This window comes from Doryrhamphus excisus, linkage group LG19 (assembly GCF_037039965.1).
Source record: "Doryrhamphus excisus strain RoL-2023G ecotype Guam linkage group LG19, RoL_Dexc_Guam_v1.1, whole genome shotgun sequence".
NCBI classification, from domain to species: Eukaryota; Metazoa; Chordata; class Actinopteri; order Syngnathiformes; family Syngnathidae; genus Doryrhamphus; species Doryrhamphus excisus.
In genome coordinates, this window is record NC_136375.1 from 14,770,058 (window position 1) to 14,792,088 (window position 22,031).

The 22,031-nt window shown below is 41.4% G+C and overlaps 2 protein-coding genes and 1 long non-coding RNA gene across 3 annotated transcripts; all 3 read right to left on the minus strand.

Annotated features, from left to right (window-relative positions):
• Positions 1 to 1,842: 1,842 nt before the first annotated feature.
• On the minus strand, positions 1,843 to 3,252 carry LOC144902125 (uncharacterized). Its single transcript, XR_013630406.1, has 2 exons — positions 2,854 to 3,252; positions 1,843 to 2,362 (listed from the first exon to the last, which is right to left on the minus strand). It is a non-coding gene; the product is annotated as an uncharacterized LOC144902125 (long non-coding RNA).
• A 492-nt stretch (positions 3,253 to 3,744) lies between these two features.
• On the minus strand, positions 3,745 to 9,041 carry chp1 (calcineurin-like EF-hand protein 1). The gene is made up of 7 exons (XM_058056319.2): positions 8,653 to 9,041; positions 8,349 to 8,421; positions 5,534 to 5,614; positions 5,342 to 5,469; positions 5,208 to 5,269; positions 4,746 to 4,868; positions 3,745 to 4,504 (listed from the first exon to the last, which is right to left on the minus strand). The coding sequence occupies exons 1-7, from the start codon at positions 8,717 to 8,719 to the stop codon at positions 4,451 to 4,453; spliced, it is 588 nt and encodes a 195-aa protein (XP_057912302.1). The 5' UTR covers positions 8,720 to 9,041; the 3' UTR covers positions 3,745 to 4,450.
• A 1,195-nt stretch (positions 9,042 to 10,236) lies between these two features.
• Positions 10,237 to 21,736, minus strand: lgmn (legumain). The gene is made up of 14 exons (XM_058056312.2): positions 21,585 to 21,736; positions 21,199 to 21,345; positions 19,949 to 20,046; positions 16,487 to 16,568; positions 16,325 to 16,407; positions 16,170 to 16,245; positions 15,110 to 15,172; positions 14,978 to 15,044; positions 14,594 to 14,712; positions 12,962 to 13,051; positions 12,672 to 12,875; positions 12,368 to 12,538; positions 12,123 to 12,190; positions 10,237 to 10,626 (listed from the first exon to the last, which is right to left on the minus strand). Exons 2-14 carry the CDS (start codon positions 21,337 to 21,339, stop codon positions 10,584 to 10,586), a joined length of 1,305 nt encoding a protein of 434 aa, XP_057912295.2. The 5' UTR covers positions 21,340 to 21,345; positions 21,585 to 21,736; the 3' UTR covers positions 10,237 to 10,583.
• Positions 21,737 to 22,031: the final 295 nt, after the last annotated feature.

The window sequence follows — 22,031 nt, forward strand, 5'->3', positions numbered from 1 at the left end:
CATGCTGCCATAGAATATTTATTGATATTCTTCTTATTGCTGAGATTGGTGTATTGTTGTGTCATACAGAACCTTTTGAAGAACATACAGTAGCATGCCCGTTTTGGAGTGCATAGTTTTTTACAAGGTCAGTCAACAAAATCTTAACATCTCATGTTCTTGCTTTTAGCAGCGTATAAGCACACTTTTTTTTGTTTGTTTTAGGAGGGGGGGGGGGCTACAGTTCGCTTGCTACCGTGACACACAAGCATCCCGTTCACATGACATAGTTGGAAATTATTATTGCATGCATTACAATCATGTCTGCTAAATCATGCATATATAATATATATTTATATATATATATGTGTGTGTGTGTGTGTGTTTCCAGACGCTACTAAATGCCTACTTGCTTGACGTGTTTTGCGTTACACGTATATTTTTCAAGTGCAAGTCCACACAAAGTGCATCTTTTCCAAAACAATCAGAGTGTTTGTACAGTCAAACAAACAGTCTGGAAAACCAAAGAGGAGGAAGCCAAGCAAGGTGGGAATTCTAAGAACGCACAAAGTGCATCTTTTCCAAAACAATCAGAGTGTTTGTACAGTCAAACAAACAGTCTGGAAAACCAAAGAGGAGGAAGCCAAGCAAGGTGGGAATTCTAAGAACGCTACACTCATGCACAATTATTGCATCATTAGCATTCCTACTACAGTAGCTAATCCTGTACAATTGTATGGATTCATCTGCTAACAACACCATGGCACCGTAGTATTATAAACATAAACATGCAGCGATTCATGGCTGGAGGAAGGGGGTATTCATACCACGTGACACGGTTCTCTTCTCCAATTGGTCAACGTGAGAACCTAAACAGGAAGAATGTCGGAGTCGCAGGAGAAGCGGTAAAAAAAATGTGTCGTTTGTCGTCCAATTAGAAGATCCGAAAAACGAACTCCCTCACGTAAGACGCTACACTCGCTAACGGCAATAAAGCTAGCATTCACACGATTAGCATGTCTAAATTCGTCCTTCCGGTGACGTGCTAGGTTACGTACTGCTAGGACGTCCGGATCGTTGTTGAAATTGTCAATAAAGGACAACGTTTCTCCGGTACGAATCTTTCTCTCACTGCTCTCAACGTATTCCGATGGAAAAGAGAATGCCGTCGAATTGGGACGCATTGAGGTACGCTGGGATTTTTTTTTTATTACATTTTTTTTATATCGTAACCGTGTTGGCAGGAACCGAAACACTAACCAATTGTTGTCAGATAAAAAGGCGAGTTTATTTAGTTTTAAAAAGTCACATTGCAAAAAAAAAGCGATACAAACTGTGCACTCTGCACATGCGCAGTTTGTATGACATTTTGACTTAATGACTTTAGCTTGAAATAAAGATGTTGTAGACTTTATCTCATAGTTTTAATCCCTTAACTTTAATTTATCTTGTCAAAAATATAAACAAATATGCCTTTTTATCTGATAAGTCATTTTTATGACAAATTAGAAGTTTTATTTTCATAATTTCACCTTCTATGCCATCATAATGACTCCTGGTTTTGGGATCTATTGGATTTTTCTTACAGTGTTGGCAAGGGGCTTGCATCCACGTGACCAATGTTTCCCAACACATTTAGAGCCTAAAGCAAAGAAGATGGCGGAACGTGTTGATCGGTCTTAATGGGGAGGTCCTGGGGGGGGGGGGGTACTACATTACTACAAAGGACGGCAAGTAGGAAGTAAGGTGACGTCAATATGAGACTATACAAATCTTGAATGGAAGACGTTTGTGATTTTGTTGCTCGTCAAACAACTTGTCACTGGTTTACACAATATACAGGATTCTATTATTAGTATTGCACCCCCCCCCCCCCCTGCATCATTTCCGACACGGGAAAAGCACATTTCAAAAGAGGAAAAAGTAGGGAAGTCAAATGCAAGAAGGGAATGGAGAAAAGACGTGAAGGATTCTTTCCCGCATGAACGCAAGCTGACGCAGGGCGCACACGTTGCGCTTCAAGTCAGATAACGGACGTGCTTGTGACCCGGCGTCACGTGAGGTAGCACTGACGATGACGATGATGAAGCATCACAGGGAGACGGCTGCTACAGTATTTTGTGTCTTCACGGGAAAAAAAACAAACCCCCCCAAAAAAAGTCAAAGAAGAATAACTATCATCAACTCCTCATCCTCACTCAAACCTGGATGCAGGTCTTTTGGGGGGAGGGGGGTGGGGGCTGATGGACACCCCAATACCCCCCCCCCCGCCGCCCCCCATGATCACACTCGAGGAGACACCCGCAGGGGGAGGAAGGCGGCGATCCAAGCCGAGTCTGTCTGGTCTGGACCTGCCGGCCTCGCCAACGCGCTGCAATGCATCCTGGGATGTCAACATGTCAACAATCAGCCATGTTGTTCCCCAAACAACTTCATTTCAAATACTACAATTATTATATACTAGGTATTGCATTTCAAAATAAACTGTTATTTCATTATTATTTTGATATAGTCTTGTTTTATTTCATACTTATATATGTATATATATTTTTATATTTTTTAAATATAATTTAAAAATATATTTTTTTATAATTTTCTTTAATTGAAATAAATCAAACAATATTAAAGAATATGAACTCTGATTATTTTCGAATATAATTTATATTTTTTATATTAACATAAATTTTTGCATCAAATGCAGTAGTTTTAAATTTCTAATACTTAGATTACGGTATTTACATTATTCATCTGTGTTTGCGGATCATTTGAGGCTTGACGCATCCCAACGGCCACAAAAGTATTTGATCCCTGACCAATCAGTGGTCCACAAACGCATCACTAAGAAGACGGTGTGTACCGAAGACAGCGACTGACCTTGGAGCCTTCCCGGTGATTCCGATGCTGATGCGGATGATGATGCTGCGGAGATGTTCGCCACACTAGCAGCAGCAGCTTTCACGCAATGCTGAACAATGGCCGGAGGATTTCTTCTTCTACGGTCTCACCAGTCGCTTAACTCGCTTTCTAGTTCATGGAGTGACTAAAACGTCACGTTTTACTTACAGAACCATTTTCCGCAGAGGGTAGGCAAGGACAGGGAACAAAAAGCACCCCCCTTTTCGCTCCTCTGCTACGCCATCTTCCACTCGTCTTAATGCAGCTAAGCTAGCTAGCGGAAAAGCGCGATGATTGGACTGCAGAGCTGTCGATCATGTACCGGAAGTATCAAAATTAGTATTTGTTTGCCGCTAGAGGCCGCCAAAGCTAACGCAGCAATATTGTTACTTCACGAACGGTTCTTTTTAACTCATAACCGCTTATATTGTACGGATTACAGTTTGTGACACGACATCTTTACTTTGTGGACAAGCAGTGAGCACAAATGATGTATGGCTAATCAATGTATTTTCTTTAGAGTACCATAATTCAAAAGATATGTCTCTCGAAACACTAGCTAAGACCGGATGTTTAATATTTTATTTTGAAAAGCCGAACGGAACAACCATCACGGACCTTTGAAAACTAGTTAGTTTCGCTTCCGGAATTGTGCGGCAATGTTGCAGATGGGGAATTAAATGATGCTTTTTCGCTATGTGACGGTACGCTTTTACCGGAAATGTGTGGTGTAGCTTCACAACAAGAGGCGTCCCATCTTCAAGATCCATTGGCGGGAAAAAGCTTGTTGTTTACAATACACTCGTCGTTCGTTTTTTACCCATCCAAATTATTCCAGTGTCTCTGACGTAGTAAAAAAAAAACATTACAAAGATGGCACCTGATTTTTATTTAAATAAATCTGTGAAATAATTGTTTGACAGACATTAAAGAATATGAACTTAAAAAGGTTGTACTTCCTGTTTCCATTCGTGACACATATACACTATTTCCTTATTATATTCATCTTTAACCTTTCCCTTCCTGTTTATACACATAGATAACGCTTTCTAAGAGGAGATGAAGCACAGCGTGTTATTTTAGCCATCCATCAGGAGCACATACTAGTATTTATGTATAATATATACACATACTACACTAGATATTCATATGTAAAGTCACAGCAGTCGGCTGGCGTTCCTTCATACCGCTTTGTTTTGTCTACATTGTTATTCCAGTCCAGTCCATGAAAATCAAGTGGTGGTACTGAAGTTGCTCTGAAAACTTAAAAAGGAGACTAAACATCAGACAAGGAGAAGCCATCAGCGTGTTCAAGTGGAATCCTATGTGATATTAGCATAACAAAGCAGCACGGTGCACGTAGCGTGCGCTTCTGTCTTTTTTTTTTTTTTTTTTTTACAGCGGTTGCTGATAAATAGGAGAAGAAAAACAAAACAAGGCACGTGCACGAGGCGTTTGGCTTTGGGGTCTACTGGAGGTGAGGACCACAGTCACCTGCTGACCACTCAGCAAAGGACAAGGGGTGGAGGGGGTGGGTGTGGGGTGGGTGCAGGATTGCCTAAATGATGATAGTCACTCAGTGCAGGAAGCGGATGCTCATTTTCTGCTCCACGTCCACTTTCTCCAGAACCTGTCGAATAATGTACGCGGTTAGACACTTCATTAGGTACGCCTTCCTCACAAAGTGGCGTACATCATATCCGTGTAAAAAACACTACTATTCATGGTAGAAAAGACAACAACTGGGTCCTGATTGTCCATCCTTGAGGTTAGGATGAGGGTTCTAGTGTGTACTAGTGGCACTGTGTCGCCCCCTACTGGTCACAGTGTGAAGTGTTGGTATGGACATGTCCGGATGAAGCCAAACTTGCCTTGATGAACTCGGTGAAGGAAATGGAGTTATCTCCGTTGGTGTCGGCTTCCTGGATGGTTCTGTCGGCGATGCTGCCCAGCTGCTCGTCCGAGATGTTCACGCCCACCATCATCCTCAACACCTGATGCCCGCAAACAAACGTTACGTGGACAGCATCTAGCATCTTATTAGTGACTGAGGTTTGCCGTTTGGTTAGCATTTAAACGCAAACACCATCATCTGGACCACCGTACTTCCTCCATGTCCTCATGGCAGCATAGAACCAACACACACAGTTCCTGCACCTTCAACACAGGAACATCCGAGCGTCATGACATCATGACCATGCAGTGGACGCCGTGTATGAAGCTAAGCCACGAGGGACGCCGTGTTAGCATCACGTCAGGTTCTCGTGTGTTGAGATCATGTGACATTCCCATAAATACAATGAAAGGTCATCAGCGAGTGAAAGCGATCCAACCTGCAGCAGCTCGTCTCGGGAGATCTTGTCGTCTCGGTCCAGGTCGTACAAACGGAAAGCAACTGGAAGACAAAAAAAAAAGGGTGTGTGGGTGTAGGTGTCGCCGCCCTGGTGGGCCCGCCCCCCTCACTCACAGAGCAGCTTGTTGGTTCTGCTGTTGAGCGGCTCGCTGGCGGCAGGGTTCTTGTTCTTCTCGCTGTCCTCGATGGGCCGGAAGTGGGCCAAGGTCCGCATGAAGCCTCGGAAGTTCACCTGATCCTCGCTAACGAGACGAGACAAGCGTGAGGACCACAAGGACACACAAACACACACGTGCACACACTCACCCTTCAGGGAAGAAGGCGTTGATGATCCGATCTCCCAAGGGATTGATGGCCAACTCTGGAATCCTCTGGAAATCTTCTCGACTGCATGCACACACACACACACACCCTGTTTGAAGCGTGTTGTGACTCCAAACAAGCATCATGTTTTGTCTTAGCAGTAGGACACTCTGACTGGTTTAGTGTCCCGCTGGTCCAGTTTGACGACCGGGACCAAATCCACACTGATCCTCCTGAATCTGGTGGATCCTCCTCTCCAGAAGGCCTGGATAGAGCTTACAGTAGCAGGAAGGCTGAGGACCCCCTTATTAAAAAAGGGGGAACCATCATCCCAGACTGCCTTTCCAGGTCTAGTGTTGCTACCAATGTGACCAGTGTGCCCCCCCCCCCCCCCCCCCCCCCCCCCCGAGGGGGAACTCCTCCGTACTCCCTCAAGAACCTCAAAAAGGGGCGGGAGAAGGGAAACCATCCTAGATTAATTTCCCAGATTAAAGTCTAACAGGCTAGACCAGACTAAAGTCTACAATAAAGTAGCAGCACTTTCGTCTGCCCCCCGACCCCTGTGGGTCCTCGACCCACATCCGTCCACTGAGAAACTATTAGTCCTGGGAGGTCCCACTAGTGGCAAACACCCCGACAACTCAGCTGCTATCACAGGGAAGCACAAAGGTGCTAGCTCAGCGAGGACTAGACCATTACTGCAACAAAAATAGTCTGTTCCGGGGTCAAAGTGTGGCCCTCCTAATGCCTTACTAATATGTACGTGGAAAAAATACGTAAAAAAATACGTAGAAAAAAAATCAGGTACACGGAAAAGATTCTAACAGAAATCTCTGATGTCTAACAAAAGCAGCTGCGGCTGTAGACAACCTCCTGATGTCTTTACAGGAAGCATCCAGCATGCATGAAGGACCTTTATCGTAACGTGTTGTGGCAACCAATAATACCGCAAAAATATAGAAATGACAAAGTCACCTTGACTCTCTACGTGACTGCACAAGACTTGTTGTTGTGTGTACACACACACACACACACACACACACACACACACACACACACGAGTCTGTAGCAAATGTAATCATTGGCCTCGTCTTTACTTATTACACTCTCCCTGCAATCATCAAACTCCTCACTTTCCGACAAACAACTCCCTCAAATGTCTTCAACTAGGACTCAGCAAGTGGAAAGATCAGCAGCCATTTTAGTGGAATAACGGCCAAAGGGGTCATCTCATGGGTGGAATGTTACGGGAGTAAGGTCTGGATTGAGAGAGGACATTTAAAACAAAACCAGAATTGCAAAAACGGTCTTGATATATTGAAAGAAATGAGAATAAACTTGCTATTGTGAGAAAAGGAATATGCGCTCGTTAGACCACCTAAATCCACTTTGCACACATCATTAAAGCCCTCCAGACATGAAATAACACCCCTATAGTCACCTGTACACTCCAGTTAGCCAATATAGTAAAGACAATCAGACATGGAACACCCGTTTACCACCTTGTAAAAACACTTAACATGATTAGAGCCCTCTAGACATGAAATAGCACCCCTATAGTCACCTGTACACTCCAGTTAGCCAATATAGTAAAGACAATCAGACATGGAACACCCGTTTACCACCTTCTAAATACACTAAACATGATTAGAGCCCTCTAGACATGAAATAACACCCCTATAGTCACCTCTACACTCCAGTTAGCCAATATAGTAGAGAAAATCAGACATAGAAAACCCATTTACAACCTTCTAAATACACTTAACATGATTAGAGCCTTCTAGACATGAAATAACACCCCTATACTCCTATTAGCCAATATACTAAAGACAATCAGACATAGAAAACCCATTTACCACCTTCTAAATACACTAAACATGATTAGAGCCCTCTACACATGAACTAACATCCCTATAGTCACCTCTACACTCCTACTAGCAATATTGTAGAGAAAATCAGACATAGAAATCTCGTTTACCACATTCTAAATACACTTAACATGATTAGAGCCCTCAAGACATGAAATAACACCCCTATAGTCACCTGTATACTCCTATTAGCCAATATAGTAAAGAAAATCAGACATACAAAACCTGTTTACCACCTTCTAAATACACTTTTTAACATGATTAGAGCCCTCTAGACATGAAATAACACCCCTATAGTCACCTTTACACTCCTATTAGCCAATATAGTAGACATAAAACCCCTTGGATGAAGAGAAAAACTTAAAAAAAAGTTCCTAAAAGAATGAGGATAATGGTAAACGATAAACGATGTCTGTCCTTGTGGAGTAAAAGGTACAATATATCCAGCATTGGAGGGTGTTGCCATTCCCATCCAATTCCTTGTGGAAGACTGGAATTAGGACTCTTGAATAGTCCAGAAACAAAACAATATAGCCTGTCACTCACACACATCAAAGGTGTTATGTTTTGTGTATTTCGCAGCAAACACCAACCCCTGACATGACTGATCAGCTTTGCTTAAACAGATGTTATACAGTATATTGTTTGGAATTATGCTCTCCATTCTTCCATTTTTGAAAGAAAAAAATGATATTTACAGTTGATGACGCCACCCATTTTTTTTTTGTGCCCCATTTCCGGAAGCGGAATACTATCACTCAGATAAACAAACATGGCGGATGTTTACAGTAACAATACTGAAGATTACAGCCATGTGTCAATAGTTTCGGAGGAGGGAGAAACACAAACAAAATGTAGAACATAATTCCAAACCATCAACCATGTCGGGAACCATTTAAAAAATCGTCGTTTCAGTCAAAAGTAAAATGTCTTAATGGTAAAAGTATCACCTGAGGGTGCCGTTCTCCCCTTTATCCAAGCTGGTGAAGCGGCTGTACAGACGAGTGATCTGACTGTGGGAGACTGCAGAGAGGGAGCGAATGCAGTGACATTTAGACTCCCGAGTTTACGTACATCAACTACGCAACCTAGACAGCAATAATGGAAGCCATAAAATTTCCCAATTTGAAAGCTATTTCCTTGAAGGATGCAACTCCAGGAAATAGCAACGTTCCTGGAACTAGCACGGCGGCTAGCCAGCTGACTTTTGTCAACTTCAGTTGGTAGAATTGCAAAAAAAAGGACAAAACTCACAGCCGGTCTCCTTCTTAATTTCTTCGATCTCCTCTTCCCGGAGCAAGGTGGAAGCTCTGGATCCCATGGTGAAAGCTCCAGGAGCGGGTTGGGACGCAGCAAACTTGCGCAATAGAAGAAGCTGTGAAATTTCAAGCTGAAAGTTAGCAAAAGAAAAGGCTAACCGCAACAGCTAGCAAGCTGACTGCCGGGAATGACGAAGGCTCCGTCGTCGCGAGTTATTATATACACTATTTTTCGGTTTGCCGAGGAAGTTACTTTAACTAGTCTGTCATTTGTTGTTGAAGTTCAAAGAGTCTGACTTTAGTCATAGAAAGAAAAGACGGCAGCTAACCCTTTTTATCTTCCGGATAACTCAAATGGGCGGGCCTACGAGGGTTACAAATGGGCGGTGTCTGACATGTAAGTGCCTGATTAAAAATCGTGAAAAAGTGGTGTGCTCGGCGCCTGATCAAAAACACATTCTTGCTGTTGTTGTTTTTAAATGGCGTCATAGCCAGTGCGAAGCGAGTTTAGTGGCCTTAGCGAGCTGTGTTGAGTGCAAAGCCGGACTTGCGTGTTCAGCTAAGGTAGCGTTCTTTTAAAAGCAGCTGTATCGTCATAGCAACTTATCAGGCATGAAAGTGCCACCGCTTTACTGTTTAACTCATTCGGAGATGACGTCATCCATTTATTGAGAATTGACGAGGGGACTTGGAAAGAAAAAAAAAGAAATTCTTTCTATAAAGGAGATATATTTTTAGACGAGGGAATACGCTAGATATGCTAACAGGAGCACCATGAATAACAATAATAAAGTAGGCCAACATTAGCGGATTGTACGCCACATGAGTCGTTGCGGGAGTACTCACGTCAAACACTGCCATCTGCTGGTCACAACAAGATACAACAACAACAAGACATATTTCAATGAGATTTAAAAATACGTTGTTGCTCCAATGTATTTGTTTAAATGGTTAAGTGTTATTGTTGAACCCTCTTAAATGAAAAGACTAGTAAGGTATAGTAAGGTATAGTTAGTATAATCAATCCGTGTTAACTTGCCCGTCACATGCTCAGCATTTTTCTATTAGCGGTCCTTCGTCGCTCAGTTGGCGGAAACAGTGATGCATTTAGAGGTCATGGGAATTTAAGGGCTCTTTAATGCAAATATATTATCCAATTCGACTAATGGCAATGTCAAATATATAAAACAAATATTAGCCCAAAGTCAAAATTTGATATGCATTTTAGCCGGATTGTTTTGTTTTGACCGAAGTGTCAACAACGATCACTTGGTTGCAGGTCAATCGCTCGCCGCTAGATGGCAGTGTTTCATGGTTATTTTGTCTGTTCAAGTGGAGTAGAATTCTGGAAAGAATCCGGTGATGGAGTAACATGGAGGTCATTCATCCTAACTTCATTGAGTCTGCGTTTATTCTTCCATTGATTATTAATCCTTTCTGTGTCTGCTAGAATTGTCCAAGTGAATCTACAATAATCCATACCCGGATCATTTTTATGTTTTCTGCACTGAAAGATCACAACCGTCTAAAGGTGACTTGAGTATGTGTTAGAAGTGCACAAGGAAAATATTTCAACAGCTTTGGTGTGTCAGATTTTATTGAAAGAGCCTTTATGAGCTTCAGCTTCAGTGTGTTTGCTTGACCTTTAATGCAAACATTAAATGCGAGGGCTGCCATCACACACATCAAGGTGATAGATAATCACATTCATAAAAGAAAAAACATATGTTGCCCTTAAAAGCACACAATCATTAAAAAGGCATTCACTAAACCTCCACACTGACAAGTGCAACTCATCTTAAAAGTCTTAAAAACAAAACAAAAAATCTCTGCAGAATGAAAAGTCATCAGAAGACAAAAAGTCCAAGCGTGAATAGATAGCAAATGACCAGCATCACAGCGGCTTTCTTACTTTTTTTTCTCTTCTTACTTGCTGAAGTAACACACGGAGTCCATGGCCGTCTGGATGCTGCAGACACAACAACATCCACATAGTCATCTTAGCATCGTGGGGAATGGAAATAGAAAAAACAGCTCTTTTATGAGAACAAAGTCAAACTACAATTAATAATAACAAAGACCATTTGAAGAGAATATGATGTGGATTTGGTAGCATAGAATTGAAATATTCCAGTAAAAGACCTTGTACAAGTTGGAATATTATAGGAACAAACCAAGGAATACAGTTGGCATTCTTGGAATAGAAGGTATAGTCCTGATCTGATCTTCAGTCATGTCATGGTATTTCATGATAGTAGTAGTCATGTCATGGTATTCCATGGTAGTAGTAGTCATGTACCAGTAATCATGTCATGGTATTTCATGATAGGAGTAGTCATGTACTAGTAGTCATGTCATGGTATTTCATGGTAGTAGTAGTCATGTACCAGTAGTCATGTCATGGTATTTCATGATAGGAGTAGTCATGTACTAGTAGTCATGTCGTGGTATTTCATGATAGGAGTAGTCATGTACTAGTAGTCATGTCATGGTATTTCATGGTAGTAGTAGTCATGTACTAGTAGTCATGTCATGGTATTTCATGGTAGTAGTAGTCATGTACCAGTAGTCATGTTGTGGTATTTCATGGTAGTAGTAGTCATGTACTAGTAGTCATGTCGTGGTATTTCATGGTAGTAGTAGTCATGTACTAGTAGTCATGTCATGGTATTTCATGGTAGTAGTAGTCATGTACTAGTAGTCATGTCGTGGTATTTCATGGTAGTAGTAGTCATGTACTAGTAGTCATGTCGTGGTATTTCACGATAGTAGCAGTCATGTACTAGTAGTCATGTCATGGTATTTCATGGTAGTAGTAGTCATGTACTAGTAGTCATGTCATGGTATTTCATGATAGTAGTGGTCATGTACTCGTAGTCATGTCACGGTATTCCATGATAGCAGTATAGTAGTAGTCATGTCATGGTATTTCATGATAGTAGTAGTCATGTACTAATAGTCATGTCATGGCATTCCATGATAGTAGTATAGTAGTAGTCATGTCATGGTATTCCATGATAGTAGTATAGCAGTAGTCATGTCATGGAATTCCATGATAGTAGTATAGTAGTAGTCATGTCATGGTATTCCATGATAGTAGTATAGTAGTAGTCATGTCATGGTATTCCATGATAGTAGTATAGTAGTCGTCATGTCATGGTATTCCATGATAGTAGTATAGCAGTAGTCATGTCATGGTATTCCATGATAGTAGTATAGTAGTAGTCATGTCATGGTATTCCATGATAGTAGTATAGTAGTAGTCATGTCATGGTATTCCATGATGCTTCCACTAATGAATCCCATCCCAACTAGTTCCAGCCCCTCTAACCTCCAGGCGTGTAACCCCCCCCCCCCCCCACTGCCATCTAAATGGTATTGGTATCATATTGGTCCTGGGTAGTCCAACCTTATGATACATATATGGTACATGTCCAATAGTATTCATGCTAATAATAATACTACCTGTGGGTGCTGTATCCTCTCTGGCACAAGTTGAGGAGGACGTAGAGATGTCTTAAAGCGTATTCGTACTGCAACACAACACGAATACAAATGAGTACTTGGTGGAGAGCAACCACCTGAGAGGAAGTCTGATCTGACGTGGAGGTCGAAAGGAGAACCAAGGTGCATTCAGTAAAGATGTGCCACTTCCTGTTTGTTGTGCCACATGCGGAACCATTGAGTGTCATTGTTGTTGTTGTTGCTACCTCAGCTTTGTTCCAGTTGAAGCAGGCGTGCTTGTAGTGGTCCACGGCGGCCCGGTAGCACTCGTGCTCTGACAGATCCCGTCTCTCCTGCACCACCTCATCGGCCTCCGCCCTGTCGCCCGTCACCCTGACGGCGATGTGACGCATAGTGGCGGCCAGCATCTCCCTGATCTGATGGTGGTCAGCATGTTCATGGTTAGCATGTTCACGACAATACATAATAGCATTGGTGTGTGTTTATTCTCAGTATATTGTACGGGAAGTGTTGTATCAATAAAGTTGGATGGATTTTGATGGTCTTCACCTTCAAGTGAGCGTCTATTTCCGCCAGCAGCTCCCTTGCTTCTTTGATGTCGTTGGACGCCATCAGCTTCCTCTTCAGGATAGCCAGAGGGACGTCGGGGCTCGGTGTCAGGTCCGGGTCGGCGACGGGCGGCAGAGGGACACCGGGTGGGCTGACGGTTTTGGGGTTTCCCTGAAAGGTGGCCACCTTCATGTGGGCCATAGTCTGACAGGATGAAGAGGAGTGAGATGTTGAAGTCTGGTGTTGTGGATTTTTTTTTTTTTTTTTTTGTGCGTGTGGCGTTGCCTGACTTTGTTTCCGAACTGCTGCACGTGGCTGGTGTTGGTGTGACTCCTGACGATCTTGAACTGTTTGAGGAGAGTTTCCTTGGACAGGTCCTCCTGGGCACGCAAACATCACAAAACTAAGTCAAAACCAGCCACACCCAAGACCTGGATGAAAGAAGTCTCCTTCCCGAAGAACCGTGCCTAGCTTGCCACCCAGCGGCTACTCATTCAACAAGCATCATTCTGGGCGGGGTGGGGGGGGGCGCTTTCTCATATTTGACCCCTCCCATGTAGCTCACCAACAGCTGTCGGCATGATGCAGTGCCAACTTCAAGCTCAATCATAAAGCTGCACCAAACATGATCTCCTCTATTGTGAGGTTGCATCATCACCTCTCTTTGTCAGGGCATGGCTCTAAAAACAGTATATTTTTTTATAACATATATATATATATTTTCAAAGATGATGGTTAGAGACAATTTTTTTATTTTTTATTTGTGTTTTTTAATGCAATTTGTGATGTGACCAGTAGAGGTTTCCGAGTTCACTGTTGAGGAACGTGCGGCCTGCATTATCGAGTGTAGCGATCACAGACGGATGCAAGCTTCCCAGCTCGATATCAGACGAGGAATCGTGTGAGCGCTGCACGCCGTTTGAACCGGTGGAGGACGACGTAGATTCCGAGGATTGACAAGCGCAAGGTGGAACATCTACACCTGGCTCCATCTGCTCGAGTGACCGTGTTAACGCAACACGTCCGACAGCTCTGTACAGAGGTATGACTAGCGATACAACCGTATTAACGGCCTTCATCCTTTAAACTTAACAAGCCAAAAACTTACCACTTCCACACGGATAGGGAGGATAACTATTAACAGTTATTTAACTTTTACCATGAACATTAATCAAACGTAATAATTTTTTCTGGGTACATGATACCATACAGCATCCATATCAAACTTATATTAAACTTTCATATCAAGGCGGGGGCCTCAAACTAGTGTCCTGCGGGCCACATTTGGCCCGCGGGCCGCGTTTTTGAGACCCCTGGTGTACAGTGTAATTCAAACACCATTTATGGATCTCGGGAAACCACCTGTCCACCGTGCAACTCGGATCTTTGATTAATCGTGATTAATTAATTTGAAAACCATGATTAAAAATTGCAATCATTTGACAGCACCTAATCCAAATGTGATTTATGACCACAAAGGTCACACTGTTATAGGTCATAGGTCAAAGGTCATAAATGAAGCCCATGTGACAGCCCCTCCTTTAGGCGTAGTGTACAATTTGGTTGTAATTAGTGGTGGTAATAGCAATAATAATAATTAATAATCATATAGCTGTCCATGAATCATGACGCGTGTTTGAGACCCCTGCTCTAACCGATATTTGTCATCAAGGGGGTTTTACCCTAACCAAATGGGTGAGTAACAGCAGAATTTTGAATTTTTCAGACAGAGATCAGGGAACACCGTGCTAAAGTGTAGGAAACCCCAAAAAGTTGGACAAAATGGCTGGTGGATTTTGAAGAAACTTTCGAAATTTGTAATCAATAGATGCATCAAGCTCAGCAGTCTACTTCAGTGTAAACAATATGGGGGTGACATTCACGTGTTTGTGGGGTTGCGTGGAAAAGAAAAACCCACTCACCTGGTCCGAGTCTTCCATCCAGTTGACGCTGTACCAGTCTCCCAGGTAGGTGTCCCGCTCGGAGTCGTAGTAGCAGGCGTACGACGACTCGTGGGCGTTGGCGGCCGTGGTGGCGTAAACTATAAGCAAACACATGCTGCGTTTGAAAGCTTATGTAGCTTGTACCTGGGCATGCCCATATAAGAAGGTCCTCAAGTGTTCAGAGCCGTCCCAAACCTCTTTCAGGGCTCACTTCCAAATATGCAGATGTTTCCGTTTTTGCAAATTTTCTTGTGAAGTGATATTTGTAGAAAGTGGTTGCTACTTTTTGTGTCACATGACACAAAGATGCACTAAGTAACCCAGGATGCTTCCTGTCGCTATCGGGCTTCAAGGTCAACTCACCGTCAATGTCATCAGGCAGGTGGTTCATCATTGATCCGGACTCGCACGCTTCGATGTACAGCACCATCTGACACATAGTGCTATTAGTATTAGCATGAGAAGTACTAGTATTCATGCTGATGAGGTACTGACCTTCTTGTACTTCTTATTGTCGTGCATGTACTTGATTGTGTCCTGGAGGTCTTTGACGTGCAGCTGCAAAGACGACATGGCGGTGACCATCTGATACCATGTACAGGCTTTTTTTTTTTTTTCAAACCCACAACTTTCTGTTTTTCTATTTACTTTTTTTTCATATTTTGAATTAATTCCCATAAAATTAAAGCTCCTTTTTTCCATTCCTTGGTTGTTTTTTTTAATCTACCAACTTCATTACTATAAAAATTACAGCTTTTTTCCCACAATTCTGGTGTTTTTTTTTTTATTTTCCAACTTTATTCCTATAAAAATTACAGCTTTTTTATTATTATTATATATTTTTTTACAGCTAACATTTGCATGTTAGCATTGCTAGCATGCTCACAATAGAATATGAGCATTTTAAAAATATTTTCATGACTAAAACATTTTGTACTATTATGCTAGGTGTTAGCATGCTAACATTCTCATGTTAGCATTACCAGCATGTAAACATTAGAACAGCAGCATTTTTTTTAGCCATTTACATGGATAGACACTATTATGCTAGGCGTTAGCATGCTAACATTCTCATGTTAGCATTACCAGCATGTAAACATTAGAACAGCAGCATTTTTTTTAGCCATTTACATGGATAGACACTATTATGCTAGGTGTTAGCATGCTAACATTCTCATGTTAGCATTTCCAGCATGTGAACATTAGAACAGTAGCATTTTTTTTAGCCATTTACATGGATAGACACTATTATGCTAGGTGTTATAACGCTAATGTGAGCATTGCTAGCATCCTAAGATGATCAGACTAGCATTAAAAAAAAACATTTTTATAAGATGAACTTAAGTGGACACAGTATCATGCAAGGTGTTATCATTTTAGCATGCTAACGATTATACTTTCAGGGTAGGCACTTATACAAACAAATTGCGCTATTATGAGAGGCGTTAGCATGCTAGTTAGCATGCGAGTATTCTTGAAGTCATTCAAACCCTTCCATGGTATTCCATGGTACCCTTCCATCTTGCATTTACCGAAGAAAAAAAAGGATGCCCACCTCTCCAATGGGGAAAGCCAGAATTCCGGGTGCGCCGTGGTCAGTGAAGTAAACAAAGATGTGGTCGTTCGGGCCGCTGCGGCGATAAAAAGTAGCAAGATTAAAACTTTATGATACGCTGAATTAAAACATTTGGTTTTCCATCAATCACTCACCTCTTCAACACTTTGCCTGAACCACCTTTGACCTTGGAGGCGTCACCCCGCAGCACTGCCAGGAAGTTCTCTGGAGTCACTGCCTGCACACACACACACACACACACACATTGAGTGTGGTGCAAAAGTACATGCTAGACAGTGATGTGGATGACGACTGACTTCAGCAGTGTAGTCCTTGACCACGCCCTTGTAGACGTCGGTACCGTTGGGCCTGTTGATCAGGATGCCGGGGGTTGGGTTCCTGCAGGAAGGACAAGGTGTCGTCAGCTGATCACACTAACTGGGACAGAGAGACATCGGTTGAAGACGCCAGGCTATAAATATAAGATCTTCTCCAGATGGTGATTTCTGTCAGGCATTGACACGGCCAGCCCTCCTGATGCTATAGCTAAGAAGCTTTGATGGATGTATTGTTTCCAAATGAAAGTTATGCTTGAAACGTATCTTTTCACAAGTCAACTGATACTTTGCTGAAGAACACAATGTTTCCGGAGGAAAGATGAGTCCTTCTTTTGGTAGGTTCCATGTTTATAGCCTAAGGACACAATAATCTGTGTGCCTTGAAACATCGTCTGTCCCTAGAAGAATGGCTGGGATTCAATTACTTCATTTAAGACAACAAGAAATCAGAGGCGCCACTTTTTAGTGAGCCGAGCCAAAAGAGTCGTTCGTTCATTTGTTCATTTTCTACCGCTTTTCCTAACGAGGGTCGCGACGGTGCTGGAGCCTATCCCAGCTGTCTTTGGGCGAGAGGTGGGGTACACCCTGGACTGGTGGCCAGCCAATCACAGGGCACATATAGACAAACAACCATTCACACTCACATTCATACCTATGGATAATTTGGCTAATTAACCTAGCATGTTTTTGGAATGTGGGAGGAAACCGGAGTACCCGGAGAACATGCGAACTCCACACAGAAATGGCTGAGGGTGGAATTGAACCCTGGTCTCCTAGCTGTGAGGTCTCCTCAGCGTGTGAGGAGACGCCATGGGCACGAGCCAAGAATCTGCAGAAAAAGTCATTTCAAGTTAAACGTTAACTACAAAGCCCATGAAAACTGATAAAGCTCAGACCTAGCCATCCCAAAAACCCTGCCCTACTTTCTTACAGACACGAGCAGACCTGTCTGTCTGTGTCTCTAATGGATTCAGAGGTTTTCTTATCACCCGTGTAAGACAAAAGGGCACCCGGGGGTCAATAATGTCATGTGGCATCGCTAAAAACGTCACGTATGTCGAACAATGATAAAAAAACAAAAAGATCCATTTCAAAAAGCTGCAGTTTTGTGTCATGGCTAGAAGCCTGCACCACAGATAGGTTGCAATCCTGTGGGAAACAGTCTACAGTCATCCATACATATATATATGTATATATACACACACACACATAATATATATATTTTAGGGCTGTCAAAGTTAACATGTTCATGGAAGTTTCCTTTAACGGCGGCCATTTTTTGAGGTGCGATAAACTTGGAAGGCGGTAAACAGGTTTTCTATGTCTTATTTTCTCTTATGATGTCTACTATATTGGCTAATAGGAGTGTAAAGGTGACTATAGGGGTGTTATTTCATGTCTTGAGGGCTCAAATCGTGTTAAAAGTGTTTTTAGAAGGTGGTAAACTGGTTTTCTATGTCTTATTTTCTCTTATAATGTCTACTATATTGGTTAATATGAGTGTAAAGGTGACTATAGGGGTGTTATTTCATGTCTAGAGGGCTCTAATCATGTTAAAAAGTGTATTTAGAAGGTGGTAAACATGTTTCTATGTCTTATTTTCTCTTATGATGTCTACTATATTGGTCAATATGAGTGTAAAGGTGACTATAGGGGTGTTATTTCATGTCTAGAGGGCTCTAATCATGTTAAAAAGTGTATTTAGAAGGTGGTAAACAGGTTTTTTATGTCTTATTTTCTCTTATTATGTCTAGTATATTGGTTAATATGAGTGTAAATGTGACTATAGGGGTGTTATTTCATGTCTAAAGGGCTCTAATCATGTTAAAAAGTGTATATAGAAGGTGGTAAACAGGTTTTTATGTCTTATTTTCTCTTATGATGTCTACTATATTGGCTAATAGGAGTGTAAAGGTTCCACCCTCGGCCATCTCTGTGTGGAGTTTGCATGTTCTCCCCGTGCATGCGTGGGTTTTCTCCGGGTACTCCGGCGTCCTCCCACATTCCAAAAACATGCTATGTTAATTGATGACTCCAAATTGTCCATAGGTATGAATGTGAGTGTGAATGGTTGTTTGTCTATATGTGCCCTGTGATTGGCTGGCGACCAGTCTAGGGTGTATCTCGCCTCTCGCCCGAAGACAGCTGGGATAGGCTCCAGCATCCTCCGCGACCCTCGTGAGGATAAGCAGTAGAAAATGAATGAATGAATTGAGTGTAAATGTTACTGTGGGGGTGTTATTTAATGTCTAGAGGGCTCTAATCATGTTGAAAAGTGTATTGAGAAGGCATGGTACTTCTACCAGTGGGGTTAGGAACCAACACAGTGCCATCAGGGAGGGATGAGTGACTGGATGAAAGCGTCATGGTGTGACTCCTTATCTTGTTTGTGCAGCAGCTGTGCACATTTTGATGTGTCAGCAGAAAAAAAAGCTGGTTCATGTCAACATTCATGCCTCATTTTTCATGCAAACACGAGCCAAAGATTCCCTCAGTGAGAAAGGAGGAAGTGGATGCAGATTCATCACATGATATGTATAAATGTTTCTACTTCCACGCTGGCTTTCTGCCTTCACTTGATGGATTTCAATCACAAATCTCAAACCTCCCAACAACACCAAGACATTATTTCCATCCTCCCACCTGGCATCATACATCCTACATAAGGCTCATCCCACAAATATCATTCCACCAAAATATAACATAAAATGTTGCATGAATAATGTCATAATATGAGGAGTTACTTTTATAGCATCAAATATAAAAGGAAAAGAATGATTTCTTTTCTTCACAGTCATACTATGATGAAAAACAAACAAAGCTTTTGGAAAAGGGGTGTTGGAAAAATAGCGTAAGAAAAAGAGGAATAGTCAGAACAAGCAGAGGAAATGAAGAACAACAACCCAGAAAACTTCCTAGTTTCAGGACAATGAGGTCGTATTTTCAGCTGAAACCATTCATAGCATCATTTTCTTCTCTGATATTAATATCACGACTTGCCTATCAGCATATTCACATCTATCTTATATATTACAACCTTTTTTTAACAAACGACAACAATTATTTTAGACATACGTCAACATTCTCCTACTCCTTTTTCTCATCTTTAAGACTTTACTCCGACAATATCCTGACTTGATGCCCATCCTTTCCTTTCTTCTTCTGCTTTCTTCTTGTAAATGTGTCATAATGATGACTAATATGTGAGATTTTTAATACAACTGAATTTGTCGATCATTTTTAAAATGACATATTTTTCCTTTAATACATCAACCTCACCAAAGTAAAATGCATTAAATGCATGTTATATACATAAGAAACAATATGTACATTTCTAATACAGAAATAAATAAAACAAGATAGCGGCATGTCAACTAAAGCAAACTTTGACCTTAAGCGCTGTGGCTGTAGGCAACCTCCCGATGAGGTGGATGTACTTACTCGTCAGCGTCTGCCAGGTCATCCATCATCATGACCACGATCTGCTCATCCGGGATGCCGTTCTTGTGGACGATCTGGTAGGCGTGGCATGCGTCAGCCTGTCATGCACACACACACACACACACACGTTTTAATCTAGCAACATGTATAAATACTGTATACGCAAGGTAGTATTTCAAATATTCAACTCTTCACATGAAAACTGGTTTCCAGCAGGGGCCGTATGCTGCAGAAAGAGGCGGGGGGGCCACTTTTGTGTTTGTTTATACAAGCGTGTAATGGCACATTTATTCTTTTTTTATGTACTTTTTCTCATGACAGTACTCCTTTTGAAAACATGCTTTCTTTAATATTGCAACGTCATGCTTCCACAATATTTCCCCCTCATAATATGACTTTATTCTGGTCAAATCACTACTCTTTTCTTGTAGAAACGACCATTTTATGTCTTCTTATTAAAGCTTTATTAAACCTAATTGCACATATTTTAGTTGGGTTTTTTTGTGTTTTTTTATTTTTACTTTTGACCAAATAAAAATTATTTTCTTTAATATTTCAACTTGATGCTTCTGAAATCAAATTGTATTATTGTAAATGTATGACTTTTTTCTTGTAAGCTCACCACTTGTATATGTCTTATGATTATGAGAACCTCTCATATTTGGACATTATTCTCATAATATTAGAACATTTTTCCCAACCTAATTGCACATATTTTAGTTGTTTTTTTTTTTTACTTTTGACCAAATAAAAATAATTTTCTTTAATATTTCAACTTGATGCTTCTGAAATCAAATTTTTCTCTTGTAAGCTCACCACTTGTATATGTCTTATGATTATGAGAACCTCTCATATTTGGACATTATTCTCATAATATTAGAACATTTTTCCCAACCTAATTGCACATATTTTAGTTGTTTTTTTTTTTTACTTTTGACCAAATAAAAATAATTTTCTTTAATATTTCATCTTGATGCTTCTGAAATCATTTTTTTCTCTTGTAAGCTCACCACTTGTATATGTCTTATGATTATGAGAACCTTTCATATTTGGACATTATTTTTGCTGTTTAATTGTATTTTGACAATGTGCTGAGGTTTGCACTTTGGCCAGCCCTGAGCTCCCTTATGATAAGATGCTTTGCTTATTTTTACACTTGCACAAGCGCTACGGTATCAGATAAATATGGTGACATAATAATTCCTATGCTGTCAACAAACAGGAAGGACTGAAATGACGTCATGTCGCACCTGATGTCTGTAGTTGTACCAAGAAGCAGAGCCGGCCACAATCACCACCCAGTTTTTCCCCTCTTCCGGTTCCTGGGTGGGGAAGGAGTTGCCCAAAGCCAGGAAGAGTCCCAGCAGGACAGGAAGGACGAGATTACCCATTTCCGTCTGTTGTTGAACACATATAAACAAGAGCTAGTATCGCTTAAAGGTTATTGTTATGGTTTATTTTAAATAAGGTCAGTGGAGCACAAAACGCCACAAAAGTCGACATGGATGTCACATGACATCCATTCTCCCGGTGCTATGCTAGCAAGTTAGCCACACAGGAAGCAGCTTTTTAAGGCTCAAAGGGCTGCTCAAATAAAGTCAAACATGAGATGCAGGAAAACACACTTTGTTGTTACCTGTCTCTGGCGGTGGAGATGTGATGCCGCACGAAGGGGAACAGTTCTTTAACCTCGTCCGGCTCACATCGGCGTTATTTATATGTGACGTCTGGGAAAAACACCAGGCTGGAATGCCAGAGCGGCAGCCAATCAGAGGACGGAGGGGGCGGGGTTTACCTGGAACGAGTCATGTGCTCTCAGACAAGCATGAATTTGACTGAAACCGATTAAAAAAAATAAATAAAAAAAACTTTGGTTTGATCTGTTGAGGTCAAATATTCCTTATCTTTAAACTTTAAACATTTTAATCAAAAAGCCCTCGTTTTACAAGAATAAATTTGTGATATAACATCATTTTAGGAACGAAATATTTGAAATATTCAATAATTTTCAAACAAAAAGTCATGATATTATGAGAAACAGAAAATAACGTCGTGTTTAATAATGTTTAATTAGATTGGGGAA